The sequence below is a fragment of the Eschscholzia californica genome, unplaced genomic scaffold (genome assembly GCF_041429995.1).
Source record: "Eschscholzia californica isolate CP2 unplaced genomic scaffold, dmEscCali1.0.p SCAF_1, whole genome shotgun sequence".
Taxonomy (NCBI): Eukaryota; Viridiplantae; Streptophyta; class Magnoliopsida; order Ranunculales; family Papaveraceae; genus Eschscholzia; species Eschscholzia californica.
The window spans coordinates 85,664,972-85,692,583 of NW_028238198.1; the positions used below are offsets into that span (position 1 = coordinate 85,664,972).

Genomic DNA, 27,612 nt, shown 5'->3' on the forward strand with positions numbered 1-27,612 from the left:
AAAATGTTTAATATTTGAAGTTGTAATCTTAAACGTTTTAATATTTAATATTTTAATCTTAAAAGTTTTAATATTTAAAATTTTAATATTTAAAGTTTTAATATTTGAAGTTTTAATATTTGAAGTTTTAATCTTAAAAATTTTAACATTTTAATCCTAAATTGGGAATTCTAGTCAGTTTTAACTGATTAGCAATTGTAAATTTGATGATTAAAAATGATCAGTAGTTCATGAATAAAAATATAGTGTTTAAGAAGTTCTTGAATGTTTCTATTTCAGTCAGAAATTCTGCTGCTGTTTAGTTGATGATTTGAATTGGTACCTTGAGTTGGAAAAATCAGGTTTTTTTAAACAAGGACAAGAATGATATACTACTATAGATGATAACATAAAACTAGGGTTTCAGTTTATGTGGTTTGAGTTGCATTACAAGGTATGAGCTTTTTTAGATGGATGGATCTTTGATGATGCTGCATAGTTTCACAGAAAGACGCATCTTTTCAGATCAATTCGAGTAAGTTGTTTTTACGATTGACTACTCCACAGATTTATCGATTAACGAAGAGCTTTGATTCATTCGCATAATCGCATCAACAGTATCTCTCCTATTTGTTAGAGAATAGTAGTCAAATGAGTTATCTTAGATAGTCCCACATTGGATGGGCTATTGTTAGTGTTGGTTTCTTAAGCCTTTATAAAGGCTTCATATGTAATAGCTAATCATCCAACTATCAATACAACTCTTCTCTCTCTCTCATATTTATTTTCTCTTACATGGTATCAAGAGCGTATAAACTCTAAAGAGTTAGATCCTTGGGTTTCCGATTAACCGGCGGCGGTAGTCCGTCAATGGCTACCGTCCGCCGGAGTATTGCCGGAATATTATCTAGTTTTCTTTTTCTATGAAATAAATTAGTTTTTTTTTTAGTAGTCAATTTTAATTTCAAAGAATGTTGATTCTTCATGTAAGTCTTCAACAATATATGGTTTTCACCATTAAAAGTTTGAAGGTTTGAAGACAACCTCTAACTCTTAGATCTATTTATCCCTACTTATTAATAGTAGGAGATGATGATTTAAAAGAGTATAAAGCAAACAACTATATTTGTTCAACTTTCATGGTGGCCTTCCTTTCAAACCCACAATCTTAAAAATCAATCTCTGCCCATGACCATGAACATCTTCTTCTTGGTAGTTGTTTTCCCAAATGTTGTTCTTCTTCTTAAAACTCAAAATAAAACAATGTTCAAACTCATGTTGGCTTCTTTCTCTTTCATTCTCTACTTTAAATTTCTAAACCCTTTTTCCCTCTAAAACCCCCATTCTAAAGTTCTTCTCCATGTTCATTCCATTAAAATCAAGTTCTAAGAAAAGATTGTATTCAGTTTTCTCACACTTGAATAGTTCTTGTTCTTAGTAAGGCTTTCTTCTATAACAGTATTTGTTTATCATCAGCAAATAGAAATGGTTTCATATTTCATTTCTCCATAGTCTCATCTATTTCTTAACTTTTCATTTCTCTCATCTTTTCTTATAATCTCTCTTGTCTCTCTTTTTATCAATCTAAACATCACACTTGCTTTCCTTAACCTAAATCATCTCTTTCTTCATAATGAACTACTCTTTTAATGTTCAGATTTCTTCTTAACTTGTTTTGTTTTACAATCGAACTTCATAGATTCGAAGTTAGAAAATCCATAGATTCGAAACTCTACAATCGTTAGATCAAGAGATGTTGTGGAGGAATGAAGAACTTGTGTTCATTTTTACTCAAAAACCGGTTTGAAATATACTTGCAAGAAAACCGGTTTGAAATTGTCGGATTGGTTAGAACATGAAGCCATGATTTTATTGAGTTTTTAGATAGAGAAAGTGAGGGTAGAAGAAGGCTCTCCTTGAACCAGGGAAAAAAAAAAAAAAAAGAATGGGGGAGGAGATTTAGGGTTTCAACTTCTAATTACGTGGGTGCCTATAAAATCTCGGTTGACTAAGTTTCAAATTGTTTGGCCTCTTCCCCGGTGTGCTCTCAAGAATTATGCTAGAACTTTTTGGTGCTTTCAAAAAAAAAAAAAAGACCAAAAGTATTGTGGTGCCTATATGTGTCTTGTTGTGCGGTTATGTCTTCAAGTGTGCCTCTAAAATCCATTTTCATACTTTACTTTTCTCACATATCTTTCTTCTTCGAGCCCAAGTGGGTCAACCATTCAATGTTTTTTGTTCTCCATTTCTCCTGCCCAAGTGGGCTAAGCTATTTAGCTTTTCTTTTCTCTATCAAACCCAAATGGGCCAAGCTTTTAAGCTTCTCTCTTTCAACTATTTCTCTTTCAAGCCCAAGTGGGCCAATCTATTATGTTTTTCTCTTTTCTCTTTTAAGCCCTAGTAAGCTAAGCTTTTCTCTCTTTTCATCTTTCTTTCTCATTCTCAAGTGGGCCTAGCTATCATGCTTCTTCTTTCTTGTTTAAAGTCCAAGTTGGTCAAAACTACCACTACTCTACATCTTATTTCTCTCAAGCACACACATCAAAAGCTACACCAACATTAGTAGTACGAATTTGAAGCATCATCAAGGAAAATCTACTCAAACTCATGGTCTTCCACACTTGCAAGTCCCATTAGTTTGAGGGGGAGTATTATGGAGGAAGCCTATGGAGGAAGCCAAATCACCATTGATTCAAGAGAAGAACAAAAGTTGTTTTGCCTTTTTTATTAAATGTTAATGTAATGAGTGAAGTTTTATTGTATCAAACCATTGCACTTATCAATCTTGATAAGTACATTGGTTTGAGGGGGAGTGTTAGAGAATAGTAGTCAAATGAGTTATCTTAGATAGTCCCACATTGGATGGGCTATTGTTAGTGTTGGTTTCTTAAGCCTTTATAAAGGCTTCATATGTAATAGCTAATCATCCAACTATCAATACAACTCTTCTCTCTCTCTCATATTTATTTTCTCTTACACTATTTTGTTGGGTTAGATATGAATATATGAATATGATAGTTTTCATTTTGGTTTACTAGATCGGGTTCGATTTTTATTGCAGATTTTGTGGTTTTGAGTCTCAGATTTACAGAAAACGCGGTGATGTTCTGCTCGATCTTTCTGGTGGTGCTGGACCGTCGAGTGATGTTGGTGATGCGGTCATGACGCGGTGGCTTCAGCCTGCTGGGTTACAGCATCTGGCATCTCCCTTGGCTTCTAATGGTATCGATCATCGGCTTGTACTAAACCTACTGAAGCAGGTACTGGAAACAACCTAGTCTTATCGCTTTGTACTATTTTAGTTAGATCTTTGTTTGATTATCTATTTACCGAACTAGCATTAATATTTAGGTTCACCCATGACATGATTTGGCCCAGGGTTGAATTTGCACTGGAAATTTAGTAAATAAGCCCCATATGTTGCTAATTCTCGCCTCGATACACAGTTTTGTGCTGTTTGCAACTCCAGCTAATGGGTCCTATTACACATGCAGCATGAGTTCTTAGTGGGATGGGTTTTCACATTTTCATATTATTTGTTTATTGGTTGTGCTTACCTTTATGCGAGTTGAACGTTTCTTTATTATTTCAAAATTTGCAATCTTGTAGTCCGGTTTATGTCTTCCTCGCGTTTATCATCTAAGATAGCCCTTCAATGTCACTTGGATTTTGGACTATGCTGAAATATTGTGCTCGGGAAACAATTTTTAAATAGAGTAGGGATAAATGGATTGGCATCTTTGCCGTTAAAAAGATATACATATACATTTTATTTTCTTTTTGTAGGTTGTTATTTTTGTACTTCAGGCATCTTGTACTGTTTTACATGTTAAATATTTTTGAGTTTGTTATGATATATTTATATGTACCTTCAATTCAGAGCATGGTTCTTACATTGTAATGCTAGAGCTTTGATATTATTGAAGGGTTATGGAGCACAGACTGCTGAAGAAAACCAAAAACTTTTTAAACTATTGAAGAACCTTAATTTTAATGGAGACTCTGGTTCAGAACCATACACGCCAACTGCCCAAAGCTCAGGAGCGGTGCCTACAACAGAAGGCTTCTACTCCCCTGAACTCAGAGGTGAATTTGGTGCTGGGGTTTTGGATCTTCATGCTCTGGATGACACCGAGCTCCTTTCACAAGTAATATACTTTGTGGTGTGGAATTATCTTTCTTTTTGTATATGTTTTTCTTCTCAATCTATTTGCATCATCCAATTGTCCAGGCTGCTGAACTGCTTGCGCACCCACATCTCCAGCCTTATGTTCTTAAGATCCACCTACAATATGAAAACCCTGTAAGATGGGCTTATACATTTTAAGTGTGCTCTATGCAAAATAGAGCAAGTACAAGGCCCATACCTAAATGTCCCATACAATCAAGGCCCATAAAGGAGTGGGCTTAAGAAAACTCAATCCAAGATAATCTATAAGCTTGAGAGGACACTTGTCTTGTGTCTACACCTAATGGCTTGTTGTTTGATACATAAGAAGACACTTGTCTTGTGTCTACACCTAATGGCTTGTTGGTTGACACATAAGAGGACACTTGTCTTGTGTCTACACCAAATGGCTTGTTGTTTGGCACATAAGAGGACACTTGTCTTGTGTCTACACCAAGTGGCTTCTTGTTTGACACATTAAGGGACACTTGCCACCCATGTAGCTTCTTATACAAACTCTATGATGGATTAGAGACTTGTATAAATAGAGATGGAGTTTAGAGAAAGAAGGCTAGGGGCTCTTGCTCTAGAAAGTCTAGTTCTTGTCCATCACTTAGAGAGCTAGAGAAGAGAAAGAGAAAAGAGTCTTCTTCATCTCTACTTACTTTACTCCATCTCATATAGAAGCAAGAAGGTTAAAGATTGAAAGAAGAGAAGAAAGTTGAAGATAAAGATTAAATAAACCATCTACTACAATGGAGAAAGGTACATATATTTTTATCTTGATTTTCTTTATTCCTACTCATGTATCTTGTAACAAGCATGAGATTCAAAGATCAAGGGATTAGTGTTTCTATTGGTTGGTGTGATGAAACCAACATGAAAGTGCTAACATGTGGTATCAGAGCCCATGGTTGATGAATCTCATGTTTGTTCTTGAAAGGAGAGTAGTTATTTATATAGATTTATAGTCTCATGCATGATTTAGATATGATCTTATTTAGAGAGATGTTAGTATACAAGTATGAGTTACTATTATGTATAAGAAGTTCATGCATGTGTATATTATTGTTATTTATGGAAAATACATCTCTATAATTTTTCTGGTGATCGGAGAAAGGTTTTCCGGTAGACCCTTAATTGCTTGTAGAGATTTGCAATTAATTGTTAATATGTGTATTCATGTATTATTTTCTTCATTGGAGAAAGGTAGAGGCAAGTTATGTCATAGTAGTTCATTATTTTATTACTTTGAAATTAAGTAATATGATAAAATTTGTGAAGATATGAATAAGGTTAAACCAATATTTGGTAATTATTGGTTGCATGGTGAGAACTAATTAATGGTCATAGTTCTTACATACTTGCTACTAATCCTATGCACATGAATACATAATTAAAGAAACATGAGTATGTGTGATTAATTAAATACCTTAGTGCTTGTATTTAGTGTGACTCATGATTTATTTAAATAAAATGAGATCTTAGTGAACAATAAATTATATGTTTAACCATTATAAAATATTGCCAAAGCAATTTATGGAGTAGAGAAACACATATGTTATAGTTCATTATAGTCTTATGCATGAAATGTTGTGACATCATTAATTAATTAGTCGATTATTATTGTCTTATGATTTGTCCAAAGATGAATTACAATAATTAATCGGTGTATTGTATGACTTAACCAACTTGGTTTGTGTTGCCCAAAGGTGACAAACCTTTTTGTGGTTAGATGATACAATAAATGAATGATTAATGATGATCACTTGTGTTGTTTGCACGTATGTCATAATTTAGTCCCAAAGGATAAATTATGATGGTGCCATTTTTGTTTATAGGATAATTTGCTATCGATCCTAATATTTTTTATTAGTTGCTTATAATATAATGTGATGGTTGATGTTTGCAGTTTCAGCTCCTATATCACTTCATTCGCAAGCTGCATCTGTTCCCATGCTCACAGGCTCAAACTTTTTTGAATGGAGTGAACATGTCAGATTCACCTTAGGTGTTCTTGACTTGGATCGCTCATTATTATATGATAAACCCACTGCTCTTACTGTCTCTAGTAGTGTGGATGAAAAGAACTTGTTTGAGGCCTGGGAGAGATCGAACAGATTAAGCCTAATGTTTATGCGAATGACAATTGCGAGCAACATAAAGTCTTCTCTTCCTCAAATTGATGATGCTAAGGAATTCATCAAGGCAATTGAGGAAAGATTTCGTGCTGCTGATAAGTCTTTAGCGGGCACATTAATGGCTCAACTAACTACCATGAAGTTTAATGGTACTAAGGGAATGCAAGAGCATATTATAGAAATGACAAGCATTGCAGCAAAGTTGAAAGGACTTGGTATGAACGTGGATGAACCTTTCATTGTTCGCTTTATTTTGAACTCCTTGCCTCCTCAGTATGGTACATTCCAAATGAATTATAATTCACTGAAAGAACAATGGAATGTAAATGAACTCTCAAGTATGTTAGTTCAAGAGGAGACAAGGCTTAAGCAACAAGAAAGTTTTTCAGTTCATATGGTCTCTCAAGAAGTAAAGAAAAATAAATGGAAGCCAAAGAAAGGAAAGAAAATTAATTCACCAAAGTATGATGGACCTGCTCAAGTATCTCAGGGCCATATTCAGAAGAAGGTTAAATGGAAATGTCATTTCTGTAGAAAGAAAGGACATTTTCTAGCTGACTGTCCAAAACGTAAGGCTTGGTTTGAAAAGAAAGGTGAGCTTTTAGCTCTAACAAATTTCGAATCAAACCTTATTGAAGTTCCTTCTAATACTTGGTGGATTGATACTGGCGCTAATATTCATATTTCCAAAATAATGCAGGGATTCCTTACAAGCAGAACCCCAAGTCCGACTGAGCGTTTTATTTTAATGGGAAACGAGTCCCCTTCTGAAGTTTTTGCTATAGGCACTTATCATTTGGTTTTAAAAACTGGTTACATTTTGGACTTGGCTGATACTCTTTTTGTTCCTTCGATGTCTCGAAATTTGATATCTATGTTTCAATTAGATCTTTTGGGGTACTTTTTGAATTTAGGTAACCAGCGTTTTGATCTTGTTAAAAACTCTTCGGTTGTGGGTTCTGGTATTGTAAGTGGTAAACTTTATAAAATAAGTCTTGATGATCAGTTTGCAAAAACTCTTTTAACCCTGCATTATAATGTTAATTTTGGAATTAAACGTAACAGGATTAAAGAAAATTCTGCTAACTTGTGGCATAAAAGATTGGGACATGTCTCGAAAGAAAGAATGGAAAGATTAGTGAAGGATGGGATTCTTACGAACCTAGACTTCACTGATTTTGGGACATGTGTTGATTGTATAAAAGGAAAAACAACAACACACACCAAGAAAGGAGCCACAAGAAGCAGAAATCTTCTTGAAATCATTCATACTGATATTTGTGGACCTTTCTCCACTTCTTCTATTGGTGGAGAGAAATATTTTATCACCTTTATAGATGATTTTTCACGTTATGGATACATATATTTGTTGCATGATAAATCTCAAGCGGTAAGTGTAGCTGAGGTATTTATCACTGAAGTTGAACGGCAACTAGAAAGAAAAGTGAAAATCATCAGATCGGATAGGGGTGGTGAATATTATGGCAGATACGATGAATCGGGTCAACATCCCGGTCCATTTGCCAAACTCCTTGAAAAGCTTGGCATTTGTGCACAATATTCAATGCCTGGAACGCCGCAGCAGAATGGTGTTGCTGAAAGGCGTAATCGAACCTTAATGGATATGGTTAGGAGCATGATATCTAGTTCCACTCTACCCGTTATGTTGTGGGGAGATGCTCTTAAGACGGCTGTATATGTCTTAAACCGAGTTCCTAGTAAGTCAGTTCCCAAAACTCCATTTGAGTTGTGGACTGGAAGGAAACCCAGTTTGAGACATTTACATGTTTGGGGTTGCGCAGCGGAAGCTAGGATTTATAACCCAAATGAAAAGAAGTTGGATTCAAGAACAGTCAGTGGATTCTTTATTGGATACCCTGATAAATCCAAAGGGTATAGATTTTATTGTCCTAACCATACAACTCGAATTGTTGAAACTAGTAATGCTAAATTCCTGGAGGATTTTGAGACTAGTGGGAGTCCTGAACCACGAAATGTGGTTATTGAAGAAGTAAGGGTAGCAGTTCCTATTCCCTTACACTCTGAGAAGATTGTTGTTCCTATTGGGAGTCATCACACTGATGATGCTGAACAACAAATGACTGATCCACAACCTCATAATCCATTAGAGCTACGCAGGTCTCAGAGAATAAGAAAGCCTGCTATCTCACCTGATTATTTGGTGTACCTTCAGGAATCTGAATACGACATAGGAACGAGTAAAGAAGACCCAGTTTCATTTTCACAAGCAATTGAAAGTGATGATTCTTCTAAGTGGATTGATGCAATAAATGAAGAGTTGAAATCTATGAAACAGAATAAAGTTTGGGATCTAGTTCAATTGCCTGAAGGGTGTAAGAAAATCGGGTGTAAATGGGTCTTTAAGACTAAACTCGACTCTAAGGGCAAAATTGAACGATATAAGGCCAGACTTGTTGCAAAGGGTTTCACTCAGAAAGAGGGCATCGATTATCATGATACATTTTCACCTGTATCTAGAAAGGACTCACTTAGAATCATTATGGCTTTGGTGGCTCATTATGATCTAGAGCTTCATCAAATGGATGTGAAAACAGCTTTTCTGAATGGGAGTTTAGATGAAGAGGTCTACATGGAGCAGCCAGAAGGCTACTCAGAAGCAGGGATGGAACATATGGTGTGTAAGCTTAATAAATCAATATATGGACTTAAGCAAGCCTCCCGACAATGGTTCCTTAAGTTTAATGATACCATTACAGCTTTTGGATTTAAAGAAAACATTGTTGACCAATGTATATACCAGAAGGCTAGTGGGAGTAAGTTCATATATTTGGTTTTATACGTGGATGATATTCTTCTTGCCACTAATGATCTTGGTTTATTGTATGACACCAAGAAATTTCTCTCTATGAACTTTGAAATGAAAGACATGGATGAGGCAAACTTTGTTATCGGAATTGAAATTTTCCGAGATCGCAAACAAGGTTTATTAGGATTGTATCAGAAGAAGTATATCGAAAGAGTTCTAGAGAGATTTGGCATGAAAGAGTGTTCACCAATCGAAACACCAATAATGAAAGGGGATAAGTTCAATCTCATGCAATGCCCACAAAATGATCTTGAAAAGAAAGGAATGGGAAATATTCCTTATGCCTCTGCCGTAGGGAGCCTTATGTATGCTCAGATTTGTACCCGTCCTGATATTAGCTTTATAGTGGGTATGCTTGGACGTTACCAAAGTAACCCAGGAATGGCTCACTGGAAAGCTGCAAAGAGGGTGATGCGGTACTTGCAAGGAACCAAATATTATAAGCTTATTTTCAGAAGAACTGATAATCTGGAAGTAAAGGGTTACTCAGACTCTGATTTTGCTGGATGTGCTGATAGCAGAAAGTCTACTTCAGGATATGTGTTTCTTTTAGCAGGTGGAGCCATATCTTGGAGAAGCATTAAGCAAAGCATATATGCGTCGTGCACGATGGAGGCTGAGTTCGTGGCATGTTATGAAGCCACGATTCATGCTTTATGGCTGCGGAATTTTATCTCAGGGCTTGGAACCGTCGACTCTATAGACAAGCCGCTGAGAATTTATTGTGATAACAACGCCGCAGTATACTTCTCTAAGAATGATAAGTATTCGAGCTCAAGGGGAAGCAAACACCTCGAACTCAAATATCTTATCGTTAAAGAGGAGGTTCGGAAACATACAGTGATTATAGAACATGTTAGTACTATGCTTATGGTAGCTGATCCATTAACTAAGGGTTTGAACACTAAGACATTTAAGGAACATGTTGCAACAATGGGTCTTAGTAATCCTTATAATGATATGGATTGAATAAGCATGAAGTTTCTATAAACACTTTTGAGATCTCGTGATATTATGTTTCTATATTCTTGTTTACTCATATATGCACATAATTGAAAATGAGTTGAAAAGCAACAAGAATAGTCTTAGCAAGATAGAAATTGTCTTGATAAGATTTCTAGCTGAATTGAAGCAAATCTAGTTATGTATATAGATTTGTAACTATACTCCTAATGATGATCATGATAGGTGGGTTGTTGTGTTGTGGTACATGGAAGGAAACGTGTCGTTTTAAGACGTGTAACCGCCATGACTCGCATTAGCAACTTTCTTATTGATGATATTATGATGTACTAGATATGGATTGAGATGTTTGTTAAAAATGCGCGCATGTCTGTTTTCTTAGTCTTAAGCCCTTAATCGAGTCTTTCGAAAAACCAATTTTATTAAAAATAAATCTATTTTTGTTTTGCCTTAGATTGTATGGGCCAAGTGGGAGAATGTAAGATGGGCTTATACATTTTAAGTGTGCTCTATGCAAAATAGAGCAAGTACAAGGCCCATACCTAAATGTCCCATACAATCAAGGCCCATAAAGGAGTGGGCTTAAGAAAACTCAATCCAAGATAATCTATAAGCTTGAGAGGACACTTGTCTTGTGTCTACACCTAATGGCTTGTTGTTTGATACATAAGAAGACACTTGTCTTGTGTCTACACCTAATGGCTTGTTGGTTGACACATAAGAGGACACTTGTCTTGTGTCTACACCAAATGGCTTGTTGTTTGGCACATAAGAGGACACTTGTCTTGTGTCTACACCAAGTGGCTTCTTGTTTGACACATTAAGGGACACTTGCCACCCATGTAGCTTCTTATACAAACTCTATGATGGATTAGAGACTTGTATAAATAGAGATGGAGTTTAGAGAAAGAAGGCTAGGGGCTCTTGCTCTAGAAAGTCTAGTTCTTGTCCATCACTTAGAGAGCTAGAGAAGAGAAAGAGAAAAGAGTCTTCTTCATCTCTACTTACTTTACTCCATCTCATATAGAAGCAAGAAGGTTAAAGATTGAAAGAAGAGAAGAAAGTTGAAGATAAAGATTAAATAAACCATCTACTACAATGGAGAAAGGTACATATATTTTTATCTTGATTTTCTTTATTCCTACTCATGTATCTTGTAACAAGCATGAGATTCAAAGATCAAGGGATTAGTGTTTCTATTGGTTGGTGTGATGAAACCAACATGAAAGTGCTAACATGTGGTATCAGAGCCCATGGTTGATGAATCTCATGTTTGTTCTTGAAAGGAGAGTAGTTATTTATATAGATTTATATTCTCATGCATGATTTAGATATGATCTTATTTAGAGAGATGTTAGTATACAAGTATGAGTTACTATTATGTATAAGAAGTTCATGCATGTGTATATTATGGTTATTTATGGAAAATACATCTCTATAATTTTTCCGGTGATCGGAGAAAGGTTTTCCGGTAGACCCTTAATTGCTTGTAGAGATTTGCAATTAAGTGTTAATATGTGTATTCATGTATTATTTTCTTCATTGGAGAAAGGTAGAGGCAAGTTATGTCATAGTAGTTCATTATTTTATTACTTTGAAATTAAGTAATATGATAAAATTTGTGAAGATATGAATAAGGTTAAACCAATATTTGGTAATTATTGGTTGCATGGTGAGAACTAATTAATGGTCATAGTTCTTACATACTTGCTACTAATCCTATGCACATGAATACATAATTAAAGAAACATGAGTATGTGTGATTAATTAAATACCTTAGTGCTTGTATTTAGTGTGACTCATGATTTATTTAAATAAAATGAGATCTTAGTGAACAATAAATTATATGTTTAACCATTATAAAATATTGCCAAAGCAATTTATGGAGTAGAGAAACACATATGTTATAGTTCATTATAGTCTTATGCATGAAATGTTGTGACATCATTAATTAATTAGTCGATTATTATTGTCTTATGATTTGTCCAAAGATGAATTACAATAATTAATCGGTGTATTGTATGACTTAACCAACTTGGTTTGTGTTGCCCAAAGGTGACAAACCTTTTTGTGGTTAGATGATACAATAAATGAATGATTAATGATGATCACTTGTGTTGTTTGCACGTATGTCATAATTTAGTCCCAAAGGATAAATTATGATGGTGCCATTTTTGTTTATAGGATAATTTGCTATCGATCCTAATATTTTTTATTAGTTGCTTATAATATAATGTGATGGTTGATGTTTGCAGTTTCAGCTCCTATATCACTTCATTCGCAAGCTGCATCTGTTCCCATGCTCACAGGCTCAAACTTTTTTGAATGGAGTGAACATGTCAGATTCACCTTAGGTGTTCTTGACTTGGATCGCTCATTATTATATGATAAACCCACTGCTCTTACTGTCTCTAGTAGTGTGGATGAAAAGAACTTGTTTGAGGCCTGGGAGAGATCGAACAGATTAAGCCTAATGTTTATGCGAATGACAATTGCGAGCAACATAAAGTCTTCTCTTCCTCAAATTGATGATGCTAAGGAATTCATCAAGGCAATTGAGGAAAGATTTCGTGCTGCTGATAAGTCTTTAGCGGGCACATTAATGGCTCAACTAACTACCATGAAGTTTAATGGTACTAAGGGAATGCAAGAGCATATTATAGAAATGACAAGCATTGCAGCAAAGTTGAAAGGACTTGGTATGAACGTGGATGAACCTTTCATTGTTCGCTTTATTTTGAACTCCTTGCCTCCTCAGTATGGTACATTCCAAATGAATTATAATTCACTGAAAGAACAATGGAATGTAAATGAACTCTCAAGTATGTTAGTTCAAGAGGAGACAAGGCTTAAGCAACAAGAAAGTTTTTCAGTTCATATGGTCTCTCAAGAAGTAAAGAAAAATAAATGGAAGCCAAAGAAAGGAAAGAAAATTAATTCACCAAAGTATGATGGACCTGCTCAAGTATCTCAGGGCCATATTCAGAAGAAGGTTAAATGGAAATGTCATTTCTGTAGAAAGAAAGGACATTTTCTAGCTGACTGTCCAAAACGTAAGGCTTGGTTTGAAAAGAAAGGTGAGCTTTTAGCTCTAACAAATTTCGAATCAAACCTTATTGAAGTTCCTTCTAATACTTGGTGGATTGATACTGGCGCTAATATTCATATTTCCAAAATAATGCAGGGATTCCTTACAAGCAGAACCCCAAGTCCGACTGAGCGTTTTATTTTAATGGGAAACGAGTCCCCTTCTGAAGTTTTTGCTATAGGCACTTATCATTTGGTTTTAAAAACTGGTTACATTTTGGACTTGGCTGATACTCTTTTTGTTCCTTCGATGTCTCGAAATTTGATATCTATGTTTCAATTAGATCTTTTGGGGTACTTTTTGAATTTAGGTAACCAGCGTTTTGATCTTGTTAAAAACTCTTCGGTTGTGGGTTCTGGTATTGTAAGTGGTAAACTTTATAAAATAAGTCTTGATGATCAGTTTGCAAAAACTCTTTTAACCCTGCATTATAATGTTAATTTTGGAATTAAACGTAACAGGATTAAAGAAAATTCTGCTAACTTGTGGCATAAAAGATTGGGACATGTCTCGAAAGAAAGAATGGAAAGATTAGTGAAGGATGGGATTCTTACGAACCTAGACTTCACTGATTTTGGGACATGTGTTGATTGTATAAAAGGAAAAACAACAACACACACCAAGAAAGGAGCCACAAGAAGCAGAAATCTTCTTGAAATCATTCATACTGATATTTGTGGACCTTTCTCCACTTCTTCTATTGGTGGAGAGAAATATTTTATCACCTTTATAGATGATTTTTCACGTTATGGATACATATATTTGTTGCATGATAAATCTCAAGCGGTAAGTGTAGCTGAGGTATTTATCACTGAAGTTGAACGGCAACTAGAAAGAAAAGTGAAAATCATCAGATCGGATAGGGGTGGTGAATATTATGGCAGATACGATGAATCGGGTCAACATCCCGGTCCATTTGCCAAACTCCTTGAAAAGCTTGGCATTTGTGCACAATATTCAATGCCTGGAACGCCGCAGCAGAATGGTGTTGCTGAAAGGCGTAATCGAACCTTAATGGATATGGTTAGGAGCATGATATCTAGTTCCACTCTACCCGTTATGTTGTGGGGAGATGCTCTTAAGACGGCTGTATATGTCTTAAACCGAGTTCCTAGTAAGTCAGTTCCCAAAACTCCATTTGAGTTGTGGACTGGAAGGAAACCCAGTTTGAGACATTTACATGTTTGGGGTTGCGCAGCGGAAGCTAGGATTTATAACCCAAATGAAAAGAAGTTGGATTCAAGAACAGTCAGTGGATTCTTTATTGGATACCCTGATAAATCCAAAGGGTATAGATTTTATTGTCCTAACCATACAACTCGAATTGTTGAAACTGGTAATGCTAAATTCCTGGAGGATTTTGAGACTAGTGGGAGTCCTGAACCACGAAATGTGGTTATTGAAGAAGTAAGGGTAGCAGTTCCTATTCCCTTACACTCTGAGAAGATTGTTGTTCCTATTGGGAGTCATCACACTGATGATGCTGAACAACAAATGACTGATCCACAACCTCATAATCCATTAGAGCTACGCAGGTCTCAGAGAATAAGAAAGCCTGCTATCTCACCTGATTATTTGGTGTACCTTCAGGAATCTGAATACGACATAGGAACGAGTAAAGAAGACCCAGTTTCATTTTCACAAGCAATTGAAAGTGATGATTCTTCTAAGTGGATTGATGCAATAAATGAAGAGTTGAAATCGATGAAACAGAATAAAGTTTGGGATCTAGTTCAATTGCCTGAAGGGTGTAAGAAAATCGGGTGTAAATGGGTCTTTAAGACTAAACTCGACTCTAAGGGCAAAATTGAACGATATAAGGCCAGACTTGTTGCAAAGGGTTTCACTCAGAAAGAGGGCATCGATTATCATGATACATTTTCACCTGTATCTAGAAAGGACTCACTTAGAATCATTATGGCTTTGGTGGCTCATTATGATCTAGAGCTTCATCAAATGGATGTGAAAACAGCTTTTCTGAATGGGAGTTTAGATGAAGAGGTCTACATGGAGCAGCCAGAAGGCTACATGAGATCTTGTTCCATAGGCACATGAGATCTTGTGTTCGAAACCACCCACAGTTTGGTTTTTAAATGTTTTTTCAGCTCAGGTCTTGGAAAGGAATAATTCTGTTTTAGGCCCCAATTGATAACAGAGTTCCGATTTGGCCCTTGACTCGTATGTAACTCTCATTTTGACACTCAATTTCGTCGAAAAATTCTTTTTTGGCCCTCATATCTTTTTGTGTTTATTCTTTTGTATTTAACTTTTTTTCTTCTTTTATTTTTATTTTCTTTTATCTTTCTTTCACTTCATTTTTATCTCTAGTATACTATATTTCTCTCTCATATACTTTGTCTTTATCTCTTCTTCTTCGACTTCCTTCGCTTTTCTTTTTTCTCTTAATTGCTACGATGAAATGAAGAGTCTCTTTTTTCGGACTTTTCCTCTTTGTATACGAGTAGCTTAGTATGTTTACCATATTTTGTTTCATTTACTTGGTAAGACAAAATATTTTATGTCCTACTTTTATGTTTATCTCAAATCTAACTTGCAAAAAGAAAATTCTACTTCTAAAATTTGAAGTATGTCTACTAGTAGAAAAACCAGAAAATATTATCATAAAATGAATAAACGTATAAAGCAATTGTAATTGAATAATAAACGTCGTATCTTTTGCAAGCACTAATACCTTCGAATACAAATTCAATAAGCAATTGTAATTGAAAATATTAAGTTAGCCCTACCTAGAGCTAAATCCTGGCTCCGCCCCTGTGTGCAGATGATCAAGATTGGCAGTGTTCTAATCGTAGAATACTGGAGGTCTCAGGTTATGTGAATCAAAGGCTAGCTGGATTATCCGTTAACAGCAGCCATGAAGTGATACGAGCTGATAAACCAAGTGTGAAGACTGTTAAGACACCAAGAATGACTCCGGCAAAAGCTTCTGCAACAGCAGCAACACCCAGGAGACGAACAGAGGCATTCAAAAAAGGTTCATTTTGGTTCAAACCGTGAGTTGGTAAGCCTGTATGAAAGTCATATAGTCCGAAGTTCTTTCTCATAAAAATGTTAAATTGTAATGTCTCTTTCAAGACACAATTATGAACCGACTATTTAGTTATGTTCATGAATATAGCTCCCATCATCGCTCACTCCAGCAAATAAATATGTTCGGACATCCTGTCGAGCCTCTCTGCCATTACCAACTCCAACAAGAAATGGAGCACTAGAATCCCCTTGCAGACCCACCAGCACTCTCCTGTACCGTACGAATTCACCAGATGTCTTTGTAAATGCTCCCAAAATTGACAGGATGGCTGAATTCTCTTGTGGCTTTGTCAGAGGAACCTATTTTTACCATCTGCAGAACTTTATCATCTGCACAAGGCTCTTCTACTTCACCACGCTATGGGGATCGATCAATCACCAAAGGCAAATGTATGATTCATTTTAACGACAAAGGTTTTGGCAGGCCAAGCTTCTTCTCTGATGCATTTGACAAGAATAATTGGGAGGATGGAAGTGAATGCTCGGCTAAGGGATCCAACAGACTTCAATGCATTAGATTTATACAACGAGGCAGTACGATACCTCATCGTATCGACAAAGAGCAGAGGCCTTGGAAAGGGTATATGAGTTTAGTGCTCGGCTTCTACAACAGGAGAGATTTGAAGATCTTGGAGTATTCCTGAAGCCCTTTGGTCCCGGGAAGGTCTCAACGAGAGAAACTGCTATTTGGTTGAGTAAGAGCTTTAAAGAGACTGCAACCAAGCAAGCGCGATGAGCCTTTCAGACTGAATGATGTAGAGAGACCACGATGAACTAACATGTGAAGATGACTGCTGCACGTCGAGGTACTTTTTTTTTTCTTCAATTGATAGTTACTGTTTTGCTTAGTTGCCTCCCACATGAGTTATTAAGTCTTTGTTAGAGCATCTCCAATGGGACACTCTACCAAACACTCTAAAAGTCCTAGTTGTCAAGTGTCAATAGAGATACTCTTTCCTAAATGTCAATATAGAGACACTCTAAATTTTGTTTGTCTCCAATGGAGATCTCTAAAGTCTCTATACTTTAATACACATGTCCCTCTTCAATCCAATAGATAAAAAGTAGTTGAAAAGCAAAGTTTTCTATTGGTTGGAATTAAAAAGCAACACTTAGAGAGTCTCAAGTAGACACTCTCATTTTAGAGTTTCTCTCTCTAAACACTCTATAATAAATGTGTCCACCTCATATTAGAGTGTCTAACAAAGTGTTCCATTGGAGATGGTTTTTTAACAAAAGCTCAAAAAAATCATGTGTGGCACTCAAAGTGTTAGAGATTGAGTGTCCCATTGGAGATGCTCTTATCCTTGACACTGATGGTCAACTTTTTTCGTTTTTGTCTTTTTTCAATTTTGGGTTTTATATTACAGTCTTCTTTTCTTCTTAATTTCATGTCAGGGTCTTTTTTATAATTATTTCCTGTTAGGTCCTTATATTTCGGAGAGCATGAGTAACAAGAAGGGGGAATATATTTGGGCTCATAGGGTAGGGGAAGGTAACAACAGTAAATATTCAATTTGCTTTCCGGCGGGAAGAAGTGCAACGGTTGGATTCAGATGGCGGCTCAGTTGGAGAATCTGAGAAAAGGGAGGCCTGAAAAGCAAAATATCAATGGCGCGCCGAAATCTAACGCTTGGCAAGGAGGAACAAAAGCTTCTAATTTATTTCGCAACTCCCAAAAGTATCTAATATATATATATATATATGTGTATGTGTGTAATAGGAATTACCGATCACCATATTTGGGACAAAAAAATTCCTCATTGTTCTCAAAATAGCTTCCTGAACTAACCCTCTGTACTGCAGGTGTGATTTTGGTTTGGCCAAAGTGCTGAATTCTGATGATCTTGCTTCTCCTATGAATGTCATGCATGGCTGACAAAATGACTTTTTTTTGTTCAAATTATAATTTTTGACGAATATCACTAATTAGGCTTGTTGGCTCAACACAGGTTCTCGATACTCCAACCCATAAGTGGCCGGAGCTTCTTGCTGATATTACTTATGGTTCAGAGTCAGATATTTGGTCCTTAGGTACTCAGTCCGGTTATATTTCTTTTTATCCTTTTCAATTCTGCTCAAAATTATAAACACAGACCTTGATCAGCTGTTCTTCTTTTTTTCCAGGATGTTGTATATTATATGAAATGGCTGCTCATAGGGCTACCTTTCAAGCGTTCGTAAGTGTTTGAGACCCTCTATTAAGTACCACTTGCTTAAATACTTGTTGCCATTTGATGATTTGATCACTGCATAAGCACCAAATGCTAGTTATATGTTGTAGAAATGCAGAAGCAGAGAATCAGACCTACCTTACGCAAAACTTCAGGTCGTTAGTTTTCAAGGTAATGGAGTAATTGGTGGTTCTGGCTTCAGGTAGTAGATTGTAGATTCATCTTGCAAAATTGACAGGATGGCTGAATTGGATTTGGAAAAAGACTAGTTTTCTGTTTGGCATTTCTTAGTGATACCCATGTAACGCCCCAAGCCTTAGCAGTTGCCGATATTGTCCCCGCTTTAACCACCCAGGCCCAAGCCCACACGGGTACGGGGTTTTGTCCTTGGCGAAGGCACCACAAGCCCAGCCAAAAGGCCTCGGTACTTAATAAGCTTGAGCTTACACATATAGCCCAGTCTCTGGACACTCTTGTGAGCAATATGGGACTATTACAATCCCCCACCCTCAGCGAAGAGTCGTCTTCGGCTCTGATACCACTTTGTAACGCCCCAAGCGCAGTTGCCGATATTGTCCCCATAGAAGTTTGGAAACTCTTCCAAAACCGTGAAGTAAAGGACGAATCTCTGTCTGAAACAATAGACACCGGAACTCCGTGTAACCTGACAATCTCCTTAATGTAAAACTGTGTCAGTCGGTCCCCACTATCTGTCGTCTTCACTGGTAAGAAGTGAGCCGACTTAGTCAACCTGTCAACTATCACCCAAATAGTGTCAAAGCCTCTACTAGATCGCGGTAAACCCGTGATGAAGTCCATTGATATATTCTCCCATTTCCACTCCGGAATGGGCAACGGTTCCAAGAGTCCGGATGGATGTCGATTTTCCGCTTTCACCATCTGACACACATTACACTTCCTCACATACTCCGCAACATCTTTCTTCATCCCTGACCACCAGTACTGCCTCTTCAAGTCTTTGTACATCTTGTTACCCCCGGGGTGAACTGTGTACTTACTTTGGTGTGCTTCATAAAATATATCCCGTCTCAAGACCGGATCTGCCGGTACATATAATCTCCCTCGAAATCTCAATACGTCGTCCTGCCCGGTACTGAACTCAGTCTCAGTCTCTTGCATTAACGAAACCTGTTTCTGGCACCACTCATCATCAATTTGGGCATCCACAATACGATTCAACAAAGATGGTCTAACAACCATACTACCCAGAAATAACGAGTCAATTCCTGACCCAACCACGTCAATGTCGTATGTTGCTACATCTTCCAACATCTTCCACTGGTTCATCATCAATGTTGCCAAGATACCCCTCGGTTGTCGGCTTAGTGCATCGGCTACCACATTTGCCTTACCCGGGTGGTATTGCAACGTGAAGTTATAATCCTTCATCAACTCCAACCACCTGCGCTGACGCATGTTCAACTCCTTTTGTGAGAAGAGATACTTGAGGCTCTTATGATCGGTAAAGAGATCAAACTTCTCACCATACAGATAGTGCCTCCAAATCTTCAAAGCAAACACTATAGCTGCCAACTCTAAGTCATGAGTTGGATAGTTTTGCTCATGTGGCCTCAACTGCCTAGAAGCATAAGCAACCACTTTATCTTTTTGCATCAATACACACCCTAAACCCTGAATAGAAGCATCTGTATAAATCACAAATCTGGTGCCGCTCTCTGGAATGACCAACACCGGTGCCGTAGTCAACTTCGTTTTAAGTTCTTTGAAAGCTCATCACACTTCGTATCCCATGAGAATGTCACTCCTTTCTTTGTAAAATTCGTCAAAGGTCCTGCAATACTTGAGAACCCCTTGATGAACCGTCGATAATACCCAACCAATCCCAGAAAACTGCGAATCTCAGTAACCGAGGTAGGCTGCTTCTAATTAAGCATAGCTTCAACCTTAGAAGGATCAACCAATACTCCGTCCTTAGAAATAACATGGCCTAGGAATTTTACTTCCTCTTGCCAAAAATCACATTTCTCGAACTTCGCATATAACTGATGTTCCATCAGTCTCTCTAACACCAATCTCAAGTGGTCTTCATGATCCTCCTTAGTCTTGGAGTAGATAAGAATGTCATCAATAAAGACAATGACAAATTTATCCAAGAAGTCCCTGAACACCCGATTCATGAGGTCCATAAACACTGCAGGTGCGTTAGTCAAACCGAAGGACATAACAAGAAACTCATATGAACCATAACGTGTCACAAATGCCGTCTTAGGAATGTCCTCCTCTCGGACTCGTAACTGATGGTACCCTGATCTCAAGTCAATCTTAGAGAACCACTTGGCCCCTCTCAGTTGATCGAACAGATCGTCAATCCTTGGTAAAGGATATTTATTCTTCACAGTAACCTTATTGAGCTCTCTATAATCAATACACAACCTCATTGACCCATCTTTCTTTTTAACAAAAAGAATGGGTGCACCCCAAGGAGAACTACTCTGACGTATGAACCCCTGATCTAGTAATTTCTGAATCTGGTCCTTAAGCTCTCGCAGTTCTATCGGAGCCATTCGATAAGGAGTTCGGGCTATAGGTTTAGTACCCGGTTCCAACTGAATGCAGAAGTCAACCTCTCTGCGTGGTGGCAACCCTGGTACATCTCTGAACACATCGTGGTACTCACTAACCACATCAATACTATCAAGCCCCTCACTCATTACCGGATGCTCTTCTAGCTCTACGTGATTCAGGTGAACCTCTCTCATCTGACAAGTCAACGCTGACACTGTAAACACTTCTTCCCCTGGAAGAGAAAATGTGACTGTCTTGGCATAACAGTCCACAAGTGCATGGTATGAGGCAAGCCAATCCATGCCTAAAATCACATCATACCGCACCAACTCAAGCACAAAAAGGTCTGCAGCGAAGTCTCGCTCACCCAATCTAATGATACACCCCTTACAGATGTGGTCTATCACAATCAAACCACCCCAAGCAGAAGACACCGAAAAAGATCTCCCACATCGATCTAACTCTATGGGTAACTTACGAACAAAAGAAACAGAGATAAATGTGCCCATGGCACCAGGATCAAATAAAATTTTACCCATTCTAGTATGAATAAGGAATGTACCTTCCACCACATCAGTAGGTGCGCGGTCATCTCTAGGAAGGATGGCATTCAACTGTGGTTGTTGCCCACGTCCCTGTGGTCTGCCCTGCGGGTTACGCTCATGATGACGCCCCTGATTTCCTGTCTGAGCTCTAGTCCTCCTCGGACAATCAAAAGACCTGTGTCCTACTTCCTGACAATTAAAACAAACTCCTCTAAATGGTCTCTGTTCCACACCATCAACATTAGTCACTGGCGGTTGCCTACCTGTAGTCACCACTGTCATATCCCTGTTGCCTCCCTCGATCCGAGGCCTCTTACCATCCCGTTGACCATTATAGTTGTTGCGCTGATTCCAACCAACCTTCCCATAATTGTTACTGTTCCCCTTTTGTTCACCCTTGCTTTGCACTTTGATTCCTCTCTGCTTCTTTGCCTCCTGTATCCGAGCATCGTGAACCTTAACACAAGAAACCACCTTCTGATAGGTGTCGAAACTAGGTTGCCCAGCAATGTACCTAGCAATGTTGTCACGCAACCCATTGACAAACCTCTCAATCTTTTCCTCCTCTGTGGGAATCAGTTGAGTAGCGAAGAGGGAGAGTCTGTGAAACTCATTCTCATACTCCAAAACTGATTGATTCTCCCCTTCCTTCAATTCCTGAAATTCCCTCTTAAGTGTTTGTTGTGCCGAGAAAGGAATAAAGTTTTCCATGAAAACCTTCTTAAATTCTTCCCAGGTGAACCTCAACGGATCCACTAGCCTAGACTGAGTGTCCCACCAAGTAGCTGCATTCTTCTTCAACTGGAACACTGCCATCCGTTGCTTATATTCCTCGGAGCAATCAAATGCCACGAACATCCTCTCTATCTCCTTACACCATTCATATGCCTCTACCGGTCCTCCAGTCCCATCAAATATTGGCGGTTTCATTTTCATAAACTCATGGTAGTACTTCAACCAGGTCATCTCAGTCGGTGGCCTCAGATTCACAGCAGGACCTCCCGTCTCTAGTGTCGGATTCTGCGTCCGAGTTTGTTCCCTTGTTTGAGCCTCTGCTGCAATGTTAATCAAATTTTGTAATGCGGCTGCATCAATTGTCACTGTATTTCCTTCGTTCAGATTAGGATTTGTGGTCTCATGACCCTCTGACTGTTCATGTGTACCCTCTGGTGCTGTAGAACCCCTTTCCTCAGGTAGGACACCTCGACCTCGACCTCTACCACCCCCTCGGGTGCGAGCACTGCGACGACCTCTGCCACGACCAGTAGCTCCTTCGCTAACCATAACTCTATTCAAATCCAAAAGGGAAATCAAGTCAAAACTTAGACAGTCAAGAGCTCCGTACAAAATTAACTACGTACTATGCGCTTAGAGGGGTTGAACCCTACACACTGATCCTAGGATTTATTAACCTAGAGCTCTAATACCACTTTGTAACGCCCCAAGCCTTAGCAGTTGCCGATATTGTCCCCGCTTTAACCACCAGGCCCAAGCCCACACGGGTACGGGGTTTTGTCCTTGGCGAAGGCACCACAAGCCCACCCAAAAGGCCTCGGTACTTAATAAGCTTGAGCTTACACATATAGCCCAGTCTCTGGACACTCTTGTGAGCAATATGGGACTATTACAATCCCCCACCCTCAGCGAAGAGTCGTCTTCGGCTCTGATACCACTTTGTAACGCCCCAAATCTAGATTTCCACGTCGGCCGCCATGAAAACCTAAACTCAAAACATTTCTCCGCAGAACAGTAAACATAGTCGATATATCCATCAAAAGAGACAAATAATATCAAATGTGAAGCTCATAAGAATCAATAAATCATCTAAAAGAAATCCATTAAACCGTCTTAACTCAAACAATGGTTCTGAATCATCGACACGTAGGTCGGACAATAACGAATGAAACAAATAACTATCTAGAAAGTGAAACTCCAAATAACTACCTAATCTCGAAAGCGAAAACTAAGAAAGAAACTCTGAGCTGACGAACTGGGATCAAGCTGGTGGCGCTCCCCGATCTCTATCACCTGAAAAATAGTAGGCTGGGTCAGAACCCAACTAGTAGATTTCTAATTACCTAAGGTCTAAATAGACCAATTCAACACAAAACCAAGTATCGAACAACAGAACAATAATAACAGTCCATTATGTTACACCTTTCGTGCTAACACAATTGAAGTCAACCTGTTACACGGTTGAAGAGATTCATACAGTACAACTTCCCTTTTGGAGGGGCATAACCAATTTTGAGGCCCACGAGATAGCGTCACTTACCATTCGTGTTTGCATCGTCTTAAACCTCTCAATAGACAAAGGATACCACCCAAAAAGGGGATCCGTGCAACACGAGCACAGTGCAACACGAGCACTTTACATATGAGCAGGAGGCGAGCCAACCTCTAGTTGGTAATTACTTCTCAACCTAGAAGTATGTGGTCCACAAGAATGATCTTGTGTTTGCATCGACTTAGACCTCTTCATAAACTATGGATACCTCCCAAAAAAAGGGATCCGTGCAACACGAGCACATATGAGCAGGAAGCGAGCCAACCACCGATTACTTATGGATTACAATCGTCAATCCATATTTGAACTCAAACCCCTGGTCCACTGGGTTGTCCAATATCACATTGACAAACCCGTGTTTGCAATCGATCCACATGTCTAGCCAACCAGTCTTAGTTCATTCCACTAACGAAACTCAAGATCATGGTCCACCAAGTTATCCAATATCGTAATGGTAACTAGTGTTTGCAATCGACCCACATGTCGAGCCAACCATTCTTGGTTCCGACTAGCCTATGCTTTCTAGGTTAACAACCTAAAGCAATATATCACACACAACTATTGATAGCACTTATGCTCCAATATCATACACATCATCTCATACAATCAATTATCAACATAAATAACATAAACACAAACAATTCTTAATATCTAGGCTGATGTCCGGGTGTATATATATACCATATTTATATAACCTAAGTAACCTAGGTTGCTGTCCGGGTATATGTATACTCCATTAATATAACTATAATGATCTAGGGTTACTATGTTGTTGTTGTAATTAGTTTCTAATCATAATATATATCTATGGTATCACTAATTAGTTCTAAGTTGATGATAACCTAGTAAACAACAATGGTTGAAAGCTATTATAGTATTACTATCCAAAACTAGGTTAAAAATTAAAGAGGGCTATATAAACCCTAGGGAAGAAGAAACCTACTTGATTTTTGTAGCACCAAGAAGAAGAAACCAAACCCTTTAGTAACCCTTTGAAGCTCCCTCACTTTCCCACACTTCTTCTCTCTAGAAATCACTTTCTCTCTCTAGGTTGTATTACCTTCTTTCAAGAGAGAAGAAGTGTGGGAAAGTGAGGGAGCTTCAAAGGGTTACTAAAGGGTTTGGTTTCTTCTTCTTGGTGCTACAAAAATCAAGTAGGTTTCTTCTTCCCTAGGGTTTATATAGCCCTCTTTAATTTTTAACCTAGTTTTGGATAGTAGTACTATAATAGCTTTGAACCATTGTTGTTTACTAGGTTATCATCAACTTAGAACTAATTAGTGATACCATAGATATATATTATGATTAGAAACTAATTACAACAACAACATAGTAACCCTAGATCATTATAGTTATATTAATGGAGTATACATATACCCGGACAGCAACCTAGGTTACTTAGGTTATATAAATATGGTATATATATACACCCGGACATCAGCCTAGATATTAAGAATTGTTTGTGTTTATGTTATTTATGTTGATAATTGATTGTATGAGATGATGTGTATGATATTGGAGCATAAGTGCTATCAATAGTTGTGTGTGATATATTGCTTTAGGTTGTTAACCTAGAAAGCATAGGCTAGTCGGAACCAAGAATGGTTGGCTCGACATGTGGGTCGATTGCAAACACTAGTTACCATTACGATATTGGATAACTTGGTGGACCATGATCTTGAGTTTCTTTAATGGAATGAACTAAGACTGGTTGGCTCGACATGTGGATCGATTGCAAACACGGGTTTGTCAATGTGATATTGGACAACCCAGTGGACCAGGGGTTTGAGTTCAAATATGGATTGACGATTGTAAGCCATAAGTAATCGGTGGTTGGCTCGCTTCCTGCTCATATGTGCTCGTGTTGCACGGATCCCTTTTTTTGGGAGGTATCCATAGTTTATGAAGAGGTCTAAGTCGATGCAAACACAAGATCATTCTTGTGGACCACATACTTCTAGGTTGAGAAGTAATTACCAACTAGAGGTTGGCTCGCCTCCTGCTCATATGTAAAGTGCTCGTGTTGCACTGTGCTCGTGTTGCACGGATCCCCTTTTTGGGTGGTATCCTTTGTCTATTGAGAGGTTTAAGACGATGCAAACACGAATGGTAAGTGACGCTATCTCGTGGGCCTCAAAATTGGTTATGCCCCTCCAAAAGGGAAGTTGTACTGTATGAATCTCTTCAACCGTGTAACAGGTTGACTTCAATTGTGTTAGCACGAAAGGTGTAACATAATGGACTGTTATTATTGTTCTGTTGTTCGATACTTGGTTTTGTGTTGAATTGGTCTATTTAGACCTTAGGTAATTAGAAATCTACTAGCTGGGTTCTGACACAGCCTACTATTTTTCAGGTGATAGAGATCGGGGAGCGCCACCAGCTTGATCCCAGTTCGTCAGCTCAGAGTTTCTTTCTTAGTTTTCGCTTTCGAGATTAGGTAGTTATTTGGAGTTTCACTTTCTAGATAGTTATTTGTTTCATTCGTTATTGTCCGACCTACGTGTCGATGATTCAGAACCATTGTTTGAGTTAAGACGGTTTAATGGATTTCTTTTAGATGATTTATTGATTCTTATGAGCTTCACATTTGATATTATTTGTCTCTTTTGATGGATATATCGACTATGTTTACTGTTCAGCGGAGAAATGTTTTGAGTTTCGGTTTTCATGGCGGCCGACGTGGAAATCTAGATTTGGGGCGTTACAACCCATATGGCTGATTTTTTTTGCAGGAAACTTCGTCGGCGCAGTACATACTGCAGCAATATACAGCTGCATGTGGAGGGCAAAGATTACAAAGCTCAATCTGAAATGCATATGCAATGGGGAAGGTGAAAATGTTAGCCTCTGAGCATGAAACAGCCATAAAGGTTTTTGCTTTTGATAAGGTTTAATTAATCTATTAGTTTATAGTTTCTATATCGAAAAGATGTGCTGTTTTTCCGAGTTTCGGCTATTTTATCTGATTCAATCTCTTTTTTCAGTTTCTTTACAAAGAAATAACGGATCATTGCGTAGAGATTTCAGTAGAACAGAGTGGATGTTGTGTATTACAGAATTGTCTTTCGGCAGCAGAAGGAGAACTCAGAGACCGTCTTGTCAATGAAATAACGGATAATGCAATGGCTTTATCACAAGATAAGTTTTGGTATGTAACCCTAATATCCCATTTCAATTTGCATATCAAATGCAATTCGAATTTCAAAAGCTTATTTTGTTATCGTTTTTTTTTTCGTTTTAGGAATTGCGTCATTCAATTCTTGGTTCAGATGAAGATACCGAACGTAACAACGGGTCTAATGAGACAACTCAAAGGAAATTTCGAGTCTCTCTCGATTCAAAAGTTTACCAGCAATGTGGTTCAGAAGTTCTTAATCGTAACGGAAGAAGAAGAATCGACAGAAGTTATAAGGGAACTTCTGAATTCGAATTTGCTGATGATAATATTAAGATCAATTTGGAAACTATGTTGCTCAATCTGTTCTAATTATAGCAAAGGTCAGAGGAGTACCTTGCCGTTACTTCATGAGTTCAATTCTTTTATTAGCTCTTATGAATTAGTCGACAAGTTTCTAACTTTTTTCTTTTATCTTGTTTATGAATGAAGAGGGGTCTTTGTTCAATGTTGTAATTGGGATAATCGACATGCATTTTGCAGTCTCTAAGAAACCATCCTTATGGGAAAAGAGTCGTAGAGGAGATGAATAAGATAATCGGACACCGTCAGCAGCAACAACAACATTTTTTCCAACACCGAAGACGTATATAAACATGTACAACGATATGTTGGTGCTCTAGAATGGGGATATTGGGAGATA

General features: G+C 37.9%; 3 protein-coding genes across 4 annotated transcripts; all 3 read left to right on the plus strand.

Annotated features, from left to right (window-relative positions):
- Positions 1-232: 232 nt before the first annotated feature.
- On the plus strand, positions 233-16,875 carry LOC147570470 (kinesin-like protein KIN-13A). 2 transcript variants are annotated; one of them, XM_086657045.1, is made up of 5 exons: positions 233-514; positions 3,063-3,239; positions 3,906-4,127; positions 4,211-4,380; positions 15,939-16,875. In XM_086657045.1, the coding sequence occupies exons 2-4, from the start codon at positions 3,141-3,143 to the stop codon at positions 4,304-4,306; spliced, it is 417 nt and encodes a 138-aa protein (XP_086513171.1). In that variant the 5' UTR covers positions 233-514; positions 3,063-3,140; the 3' UTR covers positions 4,307-4,380; positions 15,939-16,875. The 2 variants fall into 2 exon arrangements, with proteins under 2 accessions (XP_086513171.1, XP_086513172.1); XM_086657046.1 differs by lacking the exon at positions 4,211-4,380 and having other exon boundaries at positions 15,970-16,182.
- LOC147570471 (uncharacterized) lies at positions 10,900-13,588 on the plus strand. Its single transcript, XM_086657044.1, has 3 exons — positions 10,900-11,207; positions 12,355-13,176; positions 13,284-13,588. Exons 1-3 carry the CDS (start codon positions 11,198-11,200, stop codon positions 13,316-13,318), a joined length of 867 nt encoding a protein of 288 aa, XP_086513170.1. The 5' UTR covers positions 10,900-11,197; the 3' UTR covers positions 13,319-13,588.
- Positions 16,116-27,602, plus strand: LOC147570472 (uncharacterized). Its single transcript, XM_086664588.1, has 9 exons — positions 16,116-16,182; positions 16,503-16,818; positions 18,172-18,272; positions 18,366-18,418; positions 18,523-18,583; positions 26,527-26,633; positions 26,779-26,942; positions 27,036-27,292; positions 27,402-27,602. Exons 1-9 carry the CDS (start codon positions 16,116-16,118, stop codon positions 27,500-27,502), a joined length of 1,227 nt encoding a protein of 408 aa, XP_086520714.1. The 3' UTR covers positions 27,503-27,602.
- The last annotated feature ends 10 nt before the right edge of the window (positions 27,603-27,612 follow it).

Excerpts from the sequence above, each read along its gene's own strand:
- LOC147570472 (XM_086664588.1), top strand. The coding sequence starts at position 16,116 with ATGACTCCGGCAAAAGCTTCTGCAACAGCAGCAACACCCAGGAGACGA. Across the intron at positions 18,419-18,522 it reads GGGCTACCTTTCAAGCGTTC|AAATGCAGAAGCAGAGAATC; the intron begins GTAAGTGTTTGA and ends TATATGTTGTAG. Across the intron at positions 26,943-27,035 it reads TTATCACAAGATAAGTTTTG|GAATTGCGTCATTCAATTCT; the intron begins GTATGTAACCCT and ends TTTTCGTTTTAG.
- LOC147570470 (XM_086657045.1), top strand. The coding sequence starts at position 3,141 with ATGACGCGGTGGCTTCAGCCTGCTGGGTTACAGCATCTGGCATCTCCC. Across the intron at positions 3,240-3,905 it reads TACTAAACCTACTGAAGCAG|GGTTATGGAGCACAGACTGC; the intron begins GTACTGGAAACA and ends ATATTATTGAAG. Across the intron at positions 4,128-4,210 it reads ACACCGAGCTCCTTTCACAA|GCTGCTGAACTGCTTGCGCA; the intron begins GTAATATACTTT and ends CCAATTGTCCAG.
- LOC147570471 (XM_086657044.1), top strand. Across the intron at positions 13,177-13,283 it reads GGCTTGGTTTGAAAAGAAAG|GGATTCCTTACAAGCAGAAC; the intron begins GTGAGCTTTTAG and ends AAAATAATGCAG.